This window comes from Paralichthys olivaceus, chromosome 6 (genome assembly GCF_024713975.1).
Source record: "Paralichthys olivaceus isolate ysfri-2021 chromosome 6, ASM2471397v2, whole genome shotgun sequence".
Lineage (NCBI taxonomy): Eukaryota > Metazoa > Chordata > Actinopteri > Pleuronectiformes > Paralichthyidae > Paralichthys > Paralichthys olivaceus.
In genome coordinates, this window is record NC_091098.1 from 18670611 (window position 1) to 18685332 (window position 14722).

General features: G+C 40.4%; 1 protein-coding gene across 14 annotated transcripts in view; it reads left to right on the forward strand.

The window, feature by feature from the left end:
- znf512b (zinc finger protein 512B) overlaps positions 1 to 13649 on the forward strand; it is a 28278-nt gene extending 14629 nt beyond the window's left edge. For 4 of the 14 annotated variants that reach the window (XM_069525951.1, XM_069525958.1, XM_069525957.1 and 1 more), the window contains 11 exons: positions 67 to 144; positions 1362 to 1496; positions 2022 to 2149; positions 3796 to 3888; positions 6253 to 6351; positions 6926 to 7177; positions 7311 to 7664; positions 8288 to 8389; positions 8925 to 8987; positions 9335 to 9433; positions 9909 to 13649. In XM_069525951.1, the coding sequence (XP_069382052.1) occupies positions 67 to 144; positions 1362 to 1496; positions 2022 to 2149; positions 3796 to 3888; positions 6253 to 6351; positions 6926 to 7177; positions 7311 to 7664; positions 8288 to 8389; positions 8925 to 8987; positions 9335 to 9433; positions 9909 to 10253 (1748 nt within the window). In that variant the 3' untranslated portion in view covers positions 10254 to 13649. The remainder of the gene's footprint in view (positions 1 to 66; positions 145 to 1361; positions 1497 to 2021; positions 2150 to 3795; positions 3889 to 6252; positions 6352 to 6925; positions 7178 to 7310; positions 7665 to 8287; positions 8390 to 8924; positions 8988 to 9334; positions 9434 to 9908) is intronic. The other 10 variants (XM_020095901.2, XM_069525959.1, XM_020095905.2 and 7 more) reach the window with 8 other exon arrangements.
- The last annotated feature ends 1073 nt before the right edge of the window (positions 13650 to 14722 follow it).

A 14722-nucleotide genomic window follows, 5' to 3' on the forward strand; every position in this document is an offset into this window, starting at 1 on the left:
GACGTCATATTCTCATCACACTTGCACAAAACGTGTTTGACCATTCCTTGCTCTGTTTTTCTCTTGAGCCAGGACGGAAGCAGAAAACTCCCAAGAAATTCACTGGAGAGCAGCCTTCTATATCTGGAACATTTGGATTGAAAGGTAAAAACTGTTACATTTCTATCACAAATATATTAAAAAATATTTTATATTTATTATGACTTTCTCTCAGTGTTAATAAACCTTTCAAAGTATTTTCGTTAACCTATAGCAGTCTCTGAATGCTGGTGTAAAAGGTTCTGCTGTTACAGAGGAAATTGATTTATTAGTCTTGAGTGCAGCATATTTGCATGTGTCCCCTTAATGTCAGGCACACAGAGAGGTTTGGTGAAGACAGTGACAGGGCCAGTAAAATCTTTTTTATGGTCCACCGATGCAATGGTCAACTTTAGTTTTCACTGGCCAACTGATGCAGGGACCCATCAGGATTTGTCCCAGTATTCCCTAGAGTCAGTCTAACCATGAACCAGGGAGAAAAGTTGTCTCAAATGATGCATTCAAAGACAGTCTGAAAAAATGCGAGAGACTCGCTACAGTAACCCAGTCAGCTAACTAGTTGCCAACAGGAAAGTGGGCTCTTTCCAGAGATTTTGGTAAGAAGCCAAATGCGGTTACGCTATATGAAATTAATGGGTATATTAGAAAATGACCCTGTTAATAAGTTAATAAAATAAATTGTGGAGAATAGATCATTTAGATATAGATTCATCACTGATTGCTCACAAAGCAGCAGGCCTCAGGACCTTTCTGATATACTGAATAATGGAAACCTTTGGAGGACAATAGAACCATTGCTAAAGTATAGGGGTGGGGACTGTGGAGGGCCTGTTTTGCCATATCATATGATTGGTTATGTGAGTATAACTATTGATTTAAGAGCTAGTGTGGCAACTGCAGAGATGTTTCATAGGCTACAAAATGAATCAAGCTCACATCACATTCACACACTTTTAAATGTTCGGTGACTCATAAAGTAAACTTCTTACCAGCATTTATCAAACAAATCCTCCCCATCGCTGTTTTCTTTTAGTCTGCTTGTCACTGTTCTGGTGTGACTCATTTCCAATCTCTCTTTTTTTCTCTCTCTTTCTTTCTCTCGCTCTCTGTCTCTCTTTCTCACAGTTTTTTTAAAATTCAGTCTCAACCTTTAAGAATTTCTCTTGTTCAGCATTGTCCTCCGACCGTCATTCTCTGCTTACGTATCTCACTTTACCTTGAATACTTTCAATGGGAGTATTAATTGCTGCACTGTGTGTGTGTGCGTGCGTGCGTGCGTGTGTGCATGCGCACTTGTGTTTGTGTGTGCGTGCGTGTGTTAGGTATGACTAAGGTAGAGGAAAAGCTAAAAGCAGGTCGTGCAAAGAGACCAGAGGGGACTGGGTTCAGTGAGGAGCCGCAGAGAAGACCCACTTCAAGTCAGTCCTCCAAGAAAGACCCGGCCACAACAAGCTCTGGTAAATTTCTATGTCAACTTTATAAGGGATACAATTTGTTGATTTATATTTATTTATTTAAACAAAACTGATGTCATGCCACCTTCTAAGAGGTTTTCTCAAGCCCCAATAACCTATGTAAAACTATTATAGGAATACAACTAATGATTAATTTCATTAGAGATTAATGTCTCAATTGTGTCTTCATTATATGTTCATTTAATCAATTAATCAGTTGTGTCATAACCACAAAGTTGTCAAATTACAAAGATCAATCAATCAGTCAATCAATCAGTCATGTCTGAAGACTAGTTTCAAACTGTAAACTGATAAAGCATTTGGTCGCAACTCCGCTTATTGACTATTTCAAAACTTGGTGCTATGGAAATAATTTGGTCAGTTTATTCACATTTGTTGCCTTGCCATAAGTTCTGATAGGCCAAGGAACAAAATGTCTGTGTTGATATTTATGTTATGCCCATAGGGATATAACACCAGTAAGGCTTGATTGGATACTTGACAGAATGCTTTTAACTTGTTTCTAAGGTGCTGTTCCCGACACCCAGTGGCAACGAGCAATCTCAGAGCGGGGTGAAGTGGTGTGTCCCACCTGCTCCATCGTCACCAGGAAAACAATCCACGGCCTCAAGAAACACATGGAGATTTGCCAGAAGGTCAGTGGGTGACACAGCCATCCATCAGACTGCAGCGTGGGTGGGTGTGCTGTCATAGTCTCTGGTGAAGCTTCCTGTGAAACCTATAAAGAGTTTTCTCATGAGAATATAAACTATCTTTCTCAGAGAATCGCACCAATAGAAGCTTGATATGACTGCATTTGCTTCTGGAGGAGTCTGCCTGTTGAAAATGTATTGCATCAATGTCGTTAATGTTATAGCATCATGTAAGTCAGCAGGAAAGACGTCTTAAAGGAGACATTTTATGCTTTTTACATTTCCCCCTTTCCTCTAGTGCATTATAAAATTTTATTTAAAAGTTCTGCAAAGTTAAAAAGCCCAAAGTCTGTGGAAAAGTGAGCTCCTCTCCCCCCACAGAAAACTCTGCTCCCGAAGCTCCTGAGACTACTCGTTAATAGTCCAGCATTTACAGGGAATCATGATGTCAACGAGAACGAGAGCGGAGGCTGACATCTACATTCATGTGCTGGAAGTGGTTGACCAATCACAACAGAGGCTTAATGTCTGTTAAGAAGACAGCAGCTAGAGCGTCTCAGACAGAGGCTGAAAGGCGGTGCAGCAGCAATGGACAGTATGAGCAACGTGATATGTTTACTGAATATTAGAGCATGTTAACCTTCTCAAGTAAAATTTCTTACCTGAATATGAGCATAATATTTAAAACTGTACTGTTCTTATACAATTCTGTGTAACATGTGACACTGCAATGCCTGATGTGCTGTACAGTAGCCTATTTGACACCAGTCTCAAAAACCAGTTTACATATTGACAAGTCGTCTCCATTCCATAATTATTGGGGGGGGGGGGGGTTATCTCAGTGTGAAATGTGTCTCCACATTGGATTATGACTCTGACTGCAGTGTTATTAGATAGCTCTCCCTGAGGTGCCCATTGTGAAGAGTCTTGGGAGCCTTTACAGTAAAGATATTGATTGGAGGGCTGAAGAAATAACATCAGGCATTATCTCAGTTCAGTAATCTCAGCCATGTAATATCCTTCACTCATCTGCACTGATATGAAAGCTAATATCAGTTGGAACGGTTAACAGAGGAGGGCACTGTGCTCTTCTGTGATTTGTTTACATTGCACTCAATTGTGGTCAATAGTAATAATAAAGGAGGTTGGGGTGACACATGGAGAAAGTAAAACGTCTGCACTACATTGAGCTCATCCTGAGGACGAGTCAGCGTGTTGAGTGGTGCAGTCGCCTCTGGGCCCTCGGAGAGAAGTGTTCCTACAGCCATTTTAATGGCTCAGTCACCCAGTGGCCCATGTGTCATTAAAGTGACAGCCTGCCATTAAGTAATGACAGAATCACCACATTACCACTGGGTCACTCACCATCAAAACTGCGCTGTCTCCAAATCAATACTGAGGCGAGGAGGGAAGTCTATAGAACAGAACACTGCGCTTATCATTGGCTTTTTCTGGTTCCCAAAGTTTCTCGATTATGTCCTTGTCCTTTATTTTGACCATAATTGTTCACTAATAAAAAACTCTATTAGGTTACAGGTCAAATTTTGTTAAATTGATGGATTCAATAAAGCCAGCAAGAGTGGGCTACTTGTTTGTTTCCTTTCATAGAAATGTTATGTGATCCTCTGTTTGGCCTTCATCCTCTGCAGCTCCAAGACGCCCTGAAGTGCCAGCAGTGCCACAAACAGTTCAGATCCAAGGCCGGCCTCAACTACCACACCATGGCTGAACACAGCACCAAGGTACACCCTCTGAAGCCAGCGTCAAAAATTCAGATACTAAGCTTTAAAGTAGGCTGACAGTGTGACTACTTTTAATCTGCCCCGTAATCACTCAGTATTCAGTATCCAGATGGTTAGCAAATGTTTCACCACTGTCACACTGATCCACTGAAGAGGGGTCGTTAGTTTTTAGTTACCTCACCAAAGCACTTCACCTATTCAGGGGTTGTTCAAACTTGCACTTGTGACTCTATTTTAGAAATCCACCATATCTAATGCTGGTGTCAGCTTTCACTGGGCTCGATTAGTGCTGTCTTAGATGTCATCCCATATAGATACACCTACAGATTCAAAAACCCATTCATTTCCCGTGAACCACCACTTCATCGTGTCTGTTTCATATTCACTGTCAGCTGCTGAGCCCCTCGCTAAAAAAATGTGATCTCGGGGTCGGTGAACGATGATACATTTGAACTGGTGATTGGTATTCTTGTCCTGGAAGTGCTCACATTTCTTTCTTCAGCTGTCTTAACTCTGACAGCAGAGAGCTTCATTAAGATATTATCATGACACTCCTGCATTAGAGCAATGGCACTGCCATGAAGTTTGCTGAATAATTCAACGCTGCCTGTTTCAAAAAGTATCATGAAAGATTAATGTATGAACGTGCAGCAAACCTAGTGATGTGAAGAGTTTTAATCTGAGCAAATTTTTCTGTAGTATTCATGATATATGTTCACATGAATGAATACGAGTGTCCGAGTATGTGCATGTTTTGGGTGTGTGTTGTTTGCCAGTTTGACATTGATAATAGATGACTGTGCCATCTGTGTCGGCCAAGCTAAAGTGTTTGATACTGCCATTTGTCTTCAGTGTGGACCTGTTGTGTCCTGACCTTATTAGCCCCATCTCAGCAGAGGAAAAGACAGCACTGTGTGTGTGTGTGTGTGTGTGTGTGTGTGTGTGTGTGTGTGTGTGTGTGTGTGTGTGTGTGTGTGTGTGTGTGTGTGTGTGTGTGTGCGTTTGTGTGTGTACGTGTGTGTGTGTGTGTGTGTGTGTGTGTTAAACTAAGATGATCAGTTTTCCTCAGAAAAATACTAAACTTTTGCAACTTGTGTTTCTTTTGTGTTGATTTATTCTTAAATGTGTGTTAGTGTTTTGATGGTTGCGATTGTTCAACAAAAGGTTTTACCATTTGTAGGATTGGACAATGTCATATTACAAGTATTGTAGTTTATTTGTGGCCATGTTATGTTGTTTATATTGCAGACACTGTTTTTTTCCCACATATGTAAAAAGAGACAATTATATTGTGTCTTTAAGTGGACACAATGTTTTTCTCGGTATAAAGGTTCATGTTATTTGTCTTGTTTGTGTCCATGGTCACAAAATGACATAATAACAGAGTTGTTGTCCACACAGCAGTGGCAGTGTATTGTTCAAGTCTGTGGGGAAAGTTCCTGTACATTGGTGTAGAAGTGTCTTCATATATGGGACTCATTCATTTTATTCTTTTTTTCTACTGCTTTTGTGTTTTTGTCTGTGTTAATGTTGCTGGTTGTGTTACCATTTGTGTTGAATCATTCCTCTCTTCACTCTGGTATGTGAAGTGAAGTTTGATTTGATTTTATATGATTTAATTTGGCGTATGCCCTGACCCCAAGTCCAGTGTTTTGTCAGTGCACATGGTCACATGGACTAGCCCCAGTGCAGTGTGGAAAAACACAGTGTGCTGACAGGGGTCACCCGCTGATTTTGACCTTGATGTCGCAGTTGCGATTGTGATCCTGCCATCTATTCTGTCAGAGGCGTGCTCAGTCTTTGAGTGGGAGAGGCATTAATACATGCAGATGTTGTCCCATGGTTTACTCCACTGCCAGTGTAAATGAAAGGCTGGGCTTGTGTCTGTTTTTCTGCCAGCAGGCTTGAGCGTGACTTACTTGAATTAGTGAAGGACTGGCGGTATCTCATCTTCTCTTTTAACTTTACAGAAAGCTAGGGTTGTGTCGTCTTACTTCTTTCTCTGTGTGTTCACACATGAGAAAACACATGAAGTTCACTCCTCCGGGATTCCTAAGTCCAGACTCTCTCTCTAGTCCCCTGTACTTCTCGTCTTCCCGCTCCCTGGCAGCTCCACCATCTGTTGTTCTGGTCTTGGCTGGGTTTTTGGCACCAGCATGCACCCGAGTGAAAACATGAGTTTGACAGTTGTCATAAACATGCCTTGAGAAACAGCCTCACCATGAAACCATTTAATGATCCTGGCACAGTGAGAACGCAGTTGATGGAAAACACATTTCCATCACCATTTTCTGAAAGTTATTAGGCAGAGGGTGATGTTGTGGTGGGATATACATATGCGCCATTGTGTTTGTTGCCCCTCAGCCCTCAAGGAGCGAAGGCCAGACGGGCGACGAGCATGAGGAGAGAGAAAGGCTGCGCCGAGTTCTCAAACAGATGGGACGAATCAAGTGTCCCAGTGAGGTATGCACTGCTTCTTTCTTACTGACCCTTTCTATTTTTTTCCTCTATTTTTTTTTTCACTTTTACTTTTCTTTGTCCTTCATTTCCATTTGTCCAACTTTCTTGTCTTTCAAGCCACATTTTCCTCTCTCTGAAAACGCCAGTTTCGATTTTGTTCCTCCCTTTTCCTCAGGCTCCTTTTTTTGTGTCCGCCTCCTTCTAGCGCTCTGCCTCCTTTTCCCTTTATGCCTTGTTCTTGACACGTTGCCCAAAACCACATCAACACTCTGCTTCCCATTACTCACACTGGAGTGCAAAAGGCAGAGAGAGGAGGAGAGAGAGCTGCGAAAAATAGACTCAGCTACAGTGACGTCTTCACACAGAAAAATGAGCCGTTTCCTCATGTTTCTCTGTTTTTTTAAGTGGAACCACATAATAATCACCAAGTGCTCTAATATTGTTCCATTAAACCTACACTTTGTTTTACTTACCCACTTTCCTACTTAATGTTTGTTTTAATTCTGTCCTATTTCTGTCACTGGCCTCACACAATCATATACACATTATGTGTGCAAACACACACACACATTTACAGGGCTGCTCAGCCCACTTTTCCAGTCTGATGGGCTACCAGTACCACCAGAAGCGTTGTGGAGGAGAGTTGTCTGATGATGAGAAGCCTGTGTTTATGTGCCAGCACTGTGGAAAAACCTACCGCTCCAAGGCTGGCAGAGACTACCATGTGCGTACTGAACACCCCCCGACCATCACCACCATGACAGCCACCACTTACAACTACAACAAGGACAATATAACTGACACCAACAACAACACCGGCAAAGAAAGGGTAAGAAAATAGTGACAGTAGTTTATTTAGGAAACAGCTGCTTGTCACTGTTTTGTTTATAGATGTATTTTTGTATATTTAGCAAAACAAGTAGTAGCCTTTAAGTAGCCACAGTCTCTCCACTTTTTTTAAGCAGAGGGGCGTCCCACCGCTCCACCAGGTGGTCCCTGAGGAGGCTCCATCAGGAGGCCAGAAGCAGCAGAACCAGTCTGAGAAGACGGACTGGCAAGAGAAGGCACCTCCCGTCTGCCACCCTAAGGAGAAGCAAAGGGAAGCCAGGCAGAAGGACAGGGAAAAAGAAAAGGGGAGGGAGCGAGACAATGAAAGAGCAGTGGAGGACTTTGAAAGGACCCCCAGTGGCAGAGTGAGGCGCCGGTCGGCTCAGGTGGCAGTGTTCCACCTGCAGGAGATAGCAGAGGATGAGCTGGCCAAAGACTGGGGCACTAAGCGACGCATCAAGGACGACCTGGTACCTGACAGCAAGAGGGTGAGTACATAAAGTGGATAAGTATTCAGTTTACGAAGAAGGAAGGTGCTGCAGTGGCTTTAACTCTCTTAAAGGAGGCAGGTGGAAGTACAAACAACAAGATCCAAAAAGTCATGCTTAATGTTGAGTAATGCAGAGAATCATGGCAAAAAACTAAAAATGTATTCAGCCTCAAGTTAAGTTTTATTAATATTTGATTCTCGAGCATACTGGCAGACACACAGACCAACGTGTAGGTCTTCATCTTCATCAGGGTCAGACAAACACATAATCTGTTCAAATTACATCCCAGCTGTGGACGACAGCAGCTGTGGCCTAGTCAATACACCATAGCAATAAATCTCGAGCCCTGCCCCCTACATGCCAAAATGTACAATAATGAGAGATGCATACTCGGCTCAAACACAGGAACAGAGATACCTGTACATCAGCATTTTGGACTGCAAGAAGATATCTCCATGAAAAAAATGAAAACTATACAACAAAAAAGATTACACAGTGACATGCATCAACCTTTCCATGAAAATGTAAAAGGTGAAACCAGGAGATAAAAACGTTCCCCAGACTCGGTAAATGGTGAAATTATCAGGAATAATGATACACGTGTTTTTCCTTTTGTATAGTTAAACTACACGCGACCTGGCCTCCCCAATTTCAGCCCAGAGCTACTAGAGACCTGGAAGAACCAAGTCAAGGAGAAGGGCTTCATCTGCTGCAGCAATGAAGTAAGAGCATAAACTGGCTTAATGTGTCACCATATACAGAACATTTCCATAACGACAAAACACTGAATCAAAGATTTGTCTCAATCTCTAAAATTGTTTCCCAGGGATATGGATGGGATGAGTTTGTTTAATTCAATTCAACTTTATTTGTATAGCACCAAATCATTGCATACTTTATCTCAAGGCACTTTACAAAGTAAAGTCGTGACATTCAAATGTATAGAGAAACCCAACAGTTCCCACAATGAGCAGTAGTTTGGTGGAGGAAACCTCTGGTAGAACCACACTCAATGTGGGCGGCCATCTGCCTCGACCGGTTGGGTTGAGCGGAGAAAAACGGGGAAGAGAGGAGAGATGGGTGGAAAAGAGGGAAGAGAGGAGAGCTAGATGGGGAGGAGAGAGACCAGGAACAGTTGTGTAACCATCATATCAAAGCTCTGTCAGACTGGGTGTTATAATAAAAACCATAAGAGGGAAAAGTATAGATGTAAAGATGTTATTTGTATGTTCACTCTTGATTTCTGTTTTGTCTCAGAACTGTGAAGCTGTGTATTCCAGTGTGTCGGGACTTAAAGCTCACCTTGCCAACTGCAGCCAGGTACAAACACCCACCTGGACCTAAGACACTGGCCTGATCACATTTGTCTCTACACACTAAAGTAAAAAAATTGTCAAACACACACAAAGTACGTTTGACGGAAAATGAAAATGAATGAGGTAATAGAGACAATATTATTTAGAAGAGTCTCAAAACACATAACCTGATTTGTAAAGATAGTATGTGTTCATTGTATCAACACAGGATAGCAATACATCATAAATAACTTCTGGTTAAAAAAATTGCTGGTGTATGTTGCCTAATCTGGCGTGTAACAGGTGACATGCTGTGGATTATATGTTAATGACTGCAGTGTGTGTGTGTGGGTGTGTGTCTGTGTGTTGCAGGGTGGTGGAGAACTGGGGAAGTACATGTGTCTGATCTGTCAGAAGGAGTTTAGTTCAGAGAGCGGTGTGAAGTACCACATCAGCAAGACACACTCACAGGTGGGTCAGTCTCAGTCTAAATTTCACAGATAGACTTATAACAAACAGCAGTGTCACTTAGTATCACGTCCACAGGAGGCATTTCCATTTCTGTTCATACACAGTAAAAGTATATAGTCAGATGAGATTGCCCATGTTACGGTAATCAGCGACTTCCTGAACCAAATTTCTGCAGGTCTTGTTGCAATACTAATATTTTTCTGCTTGAATACAGTATATGTATTGCTTGTTCAATATACTGATTATACATTATTGCCATATTTCGTGGAATAGGAATGGTAAAAATACTCCAAGATCTGCCCGTTTATCTGAATCTGCTCCAATATTTAATGGGTTCTTCCTCTAGTCATTCCCTCCCTCTCTGCAAATAGTACTCTATTCGTACATGGAGGTTTACCCCACTAATTACAGCTGTATATGGTTATATACAGGCTCCTGCTTGTGATATTCACTAACTCACCTTTTTCCGCTTCAGAACTGGTTTCGTGCAGCAGCCACTGAAGTGGTCTCCAGTAGCAAGAGCAAAGCACCGGAGGATAACGGGATCAAACCTGAGGTGAGGAACTGTGCCACCACTGGTAAGAAGAGGGGCCGCAAGCCCAAAGAGCGCCCCTCTGTGATCGCGCCTCTTCAAACAAACACTGAAGCACCTGCCGCCACTCAAAATTCAACCCTTGCCGTGACTTCTACCTTGGGCCCAACACAATCTCCGACCTTGATCCCCGACCCAACGGACAATGCTAGTTCAGGCCAAAACAGACAGCCCGTCCCCTCGGCCACCCGGCGAAGCAAACCCAAGAGGCTGTCTTTATCAGAGTAATTCTGCTTTCGTCGCCCCAGGAGACAGAGAGGAAGCTCAATGTAAATGTTATGTCAAGGACTTGGCACTGAGAAGAAGGTTAAAACAGCCATTAAGAAGTAAAACACAATCCCCAGAGTTTAATGTGTCTATTGTTGAAAACAATACTCATGTAACAGTAGTGTTTTATTTCTCCATTCCACTTTATCTTTTTCAAGGCACACATTTCAGTATCTGTACTCACAGCAGGGGGTGACAGTCGTAATGAAAGATTAAATCCTAGGTAGATTTTCTAAACAGAGGTAGTATTCCAAACAAATGGAGAGCAAATCTCTTTACAAGATTCATGTTATGTTTGACAGGTTTTTAAAAAGATATTCTATTAGCATGGTGAAGCCTTTAATGATAGCTACTGTTTTCACATTTTTCACAGATATACTGTACTGTGTACATAAATAATATCTATATCTATATATCTATATACTCAAAGCAATGATGCCTGACACGTCCAATTGGATCATGAGCAGTCAGGAGTTTTTGCAGTGTGTGCTGTAGTGCAATGTCGTTTTGAACTTGATTCTTTAATTTCTTCCTGGTTTTACTTTTTTCATTTTTTTTACTTTTGATGTCTCAAGTAAGCAATTGTCATATAAGCTAAAATGTTGGTCAGTTGTAAATCCTGTTCTACTCCATTTTATCCTACAGTTACGTGAGTGTCACATCAGTGACCCTCATTTTATTTCATCTGGATCACATGACGGTGAAAGGAATCTGCTTTGACAACCATAATTACGCTTCTTTTACACTGAGGTTAATAAGCAGAAAGTGATTGTTTGAGATTTCCATCTGTAAAGTATGAGTTAGTTACATTAATACTTAATATGGCTTTGTTTAATTGATTTTAAACAAGAAAAACTTGAAGTTTACTGTCTAAAATAGGACTAGCAATGCTAAGTGTTAGACAGAAGGATGAATTTTGTGTGAAGCTTGTTGCACCATTGCAGCACAATCAAATGATGTGACACCATGTTAAAGAAAGCCATGTTTTGGCTACTGCTTTAGCTTGAATCTCAGAACAGAGGAGAGAATTAAAAATACTATCTTTTATAGAGTTTGAGGAAAAAAATCTTTTATTAAAAAGAAAAAAATGCAAATCAAGATTAATACTTATAAAACGGTTTATGAATTAATTCCTGGATGCTCAAAGTTATTGCCTTGCACTTTAACCCCTCTCACTCCCCTCTTGTATTTTTGCACTCCAGGAGAAATTCAACTTGGCCTCGCGGCCGTCAGGTACAGGAGCGGGAATATTTTACTCTGATGAAAAATTAAGCTAGAGATAAAATAAATTTGTTATTGAGCAGCGTGGTTAGCTCTTTCTATTCAGTGTGTGTGATCCAACATGACCGTATTATTATGACTCACCACGCAAAGCCATAACTGGTCGTGTTTAAGACCGCTCTCGCACTTATTGTTGGTTTATCTTGAGATTTAAAAGAAGTAATCCGATATTAGTACATTTCTGTTAAAATCTAAAATGTGTGCAATCAGAGAATATTTTCACTTAAATGTGTTTAAAGTACTTGAACCAAAAGTTCTATTAAGAAATTGAACAAATGAAAACTCCATAAATATTTGATTTATATTTGCGGTCTATGGCCATGAAAAAATTACTTGCTTACTTAAAATAAGTCAGATGATAAATCTATTTTATATTCTCTTGTGTGTATTACGTAGGTAGCAATCTGATAGCTTTGGGGAAAGTTGTGATGTGAGGATATTCTGGTGAGATAATAAGGGTGCTTTACTTGCCATTCTACCTTAAGGACCTGATACAACTCAATTCAAGTCCATAGATCCATCCTCTAAATTTTGCACCAACAAATGTCAATGTCGTCATTGAAATCAAGCACTGATGTCAGCAGAACATTTTCACGTAACATCGGATTTTGAATTTCTCGGTGTGTGTCCCAGGTGGTGTCACCCCTGCGCCGTGACCTTTTACATTGCTAAGCAAAGATTTGAGGTGAATTCCTCCATTATTAATCAACTGATGGAGTTTATTCGGATGGGGATGAATATGCATGTGTCTGTCTCTGGTAGTGGGATGGACGTTTAACTTCTATCCAGGTTCAACGGACGGGGTGAGGTAAGACAAGCACTGATTGGTCTAATGACCTTTTCAATAGGAGTCGTCCAGAGTGTGTGCGTGTGTATGCGTGTCTGTGTGTTTGTGGTAAACAGTTAGCACCTTTGTAATGACTGGATGTCAGAAATGGTAACACTTTGCATCAAGTGTTGCACCGTGGCACAGAATCAGTTCATCAGCTGCTTGTTAATCATTTCATTAATAACGTCACATTGACTGTGTTTACCTGACAAGCTTTGGTGTTGCAATATGATAGTTTAGCACTGCTTTTAACAGTGGGTATTTTATATTTTATCACACCCTTTACTATCTGTCTTCCTACGATGTGGAAAACATATCTATCCCGCAGTGTGAGCTGACTGCAACATGTTTTAGAGAGTACAGCAATACACCATAATTAGCTGTTTTTGTTGGCTTGCTGATATTTTGATATTGATGTGTCTTTTCAGAAATGTATGGCTTTTTTTTCACTCCCCTACTTTTATTTGTTTGCTTTAAAAATGCTTTTTACATATTATGAAGTCTAAAAAAGAAATGGTTGAAAAAATTTGTAGACCACAAGGAACATTGTAGGCCTATGTGTCGGCATACACTGTTATTTTATTCATTTTGATGATGCACATAAATTGAGCTTTTTCAGTACACGACGACAAACACATTGAGAGAGTCCTTTATTATTAACTATTCAATATGGGACAACAAGGCATATGTATGTGTGTTTGTTTCTGTATTTAGTGCACTTACTATACCATGAAATAGGCTTGAAATAGGAGTGTTGTTGGAGCTTTCTAGTTACCTGGACTGTGTGTGGTGTGACTTTTGTACCTGGGGAAACAGCAGGCTCGAGCGTCTTCCCTTTGTCAGCAATGTTATCTCCAAACCCAAGCTTAATCCTCACAAATCCCCTTCGACAGCCTGAGAATTTTACCCTTTATTTGGACAACAGTGGTTCATTTTATATGCTACCTAGACTTCAAAAGCAGGAAATGGTTTCCGCCTTTGTTGTTGGGGCCATTGTGATGAAACTGTTGAGAGTTTTACGAGATGATGTTGTAGCTCCTAACTGGTTATAATATATAAGTAACAGGTGAAATTAGACTAATGATGTATTAAAGATTTCCATATCTGAAATTAAGCTGTATAGTATCTAACGTGGGAGGCGTCAGTACCTCCTCTGAGTTTGAACTGTTACAATTTTTCTCCAAAACTTGTTGTATTACCTGTGCATTAGTATCCCTCAACTAATTAATAAAAGTTTGTTGACTAAACTTGTGTCGACTGTGTCAAGTTTGCATATCTGTTATCTTTAGTACATATACATCAACTATTATATCGGATGTGATTAGTAGAATTTAATAGACAGGTAAATTATGGCAGAACTTGTCACAACACATTTAGGTGTTTTAAGTGTTCAGTGAGGATGCTTTCAAAAATAATACAAAGAGTATTTTTCTTTTATTAACAATTTACTAATTTAACCAACATTCTCTGGTTCACTCGTAGAACTAGAATGGCAATCGGTCCAGCCCAAATTTCAGCAAAGGCCAAACAATCCAACACACAAATGTCTTGCTCTTATAGTAAAAATTATAGTTAAAAAATAAGTGGTTAGATATCCTAAATGATTTATTTGTCATAAATATATCCTGGATCTGCCCTTTAACTCATGTCCTCAATAAAAATGTGCTCTTCCCAGGCCAAGCAACCATCCATACACCAAATTGGAAATTGATTTATGGTTTTCTAGCTATTCCATGTCAAACTCATAAATAAATGCTTGCTAACATTTTGGCTCTGCATTACTCTGTACAGGACTTTATTTCAGTCTTTATTTTCACTTATATTTTTAAACTTAATACTCTTTTGTTGTATTTACGGTATTGTGTTCTACTATATATTGTTGATACTGTAATCTTGGAGGCAAAAGAATTTTCCTCAGTGTTATCTTTTCTCATGGTATCTTAATTATATACATTAATAATTCATTGTAATGTAGGATTTATTGCACTCTAGACAAACAATAGCAATTTGAATGCTAATGACCAAGTTCGGTTGACTTTGGTGAAGTGTACTTTATAATAAAGCCTGAGAAATATTTCCATCATATATATTTCTGATGTTTAACTAAATCACAGCACATTGAACCTAAATAAAACACGTCATGACAATGAAATACATTTTGAAAACAATTACTGAATCAGAGAAGCTCGCACGTGGTCTGTGGGGCGGTGGCAGCTGAGTGAAGCCTCTGCCCTGCTGCTGCGTGGGGAGAGTGAAGTGAAACAACAGCTGCATTCTGGGATGTGAAGTCTCTCTTTGGCCAAACGTTCGTGTGCTGAGA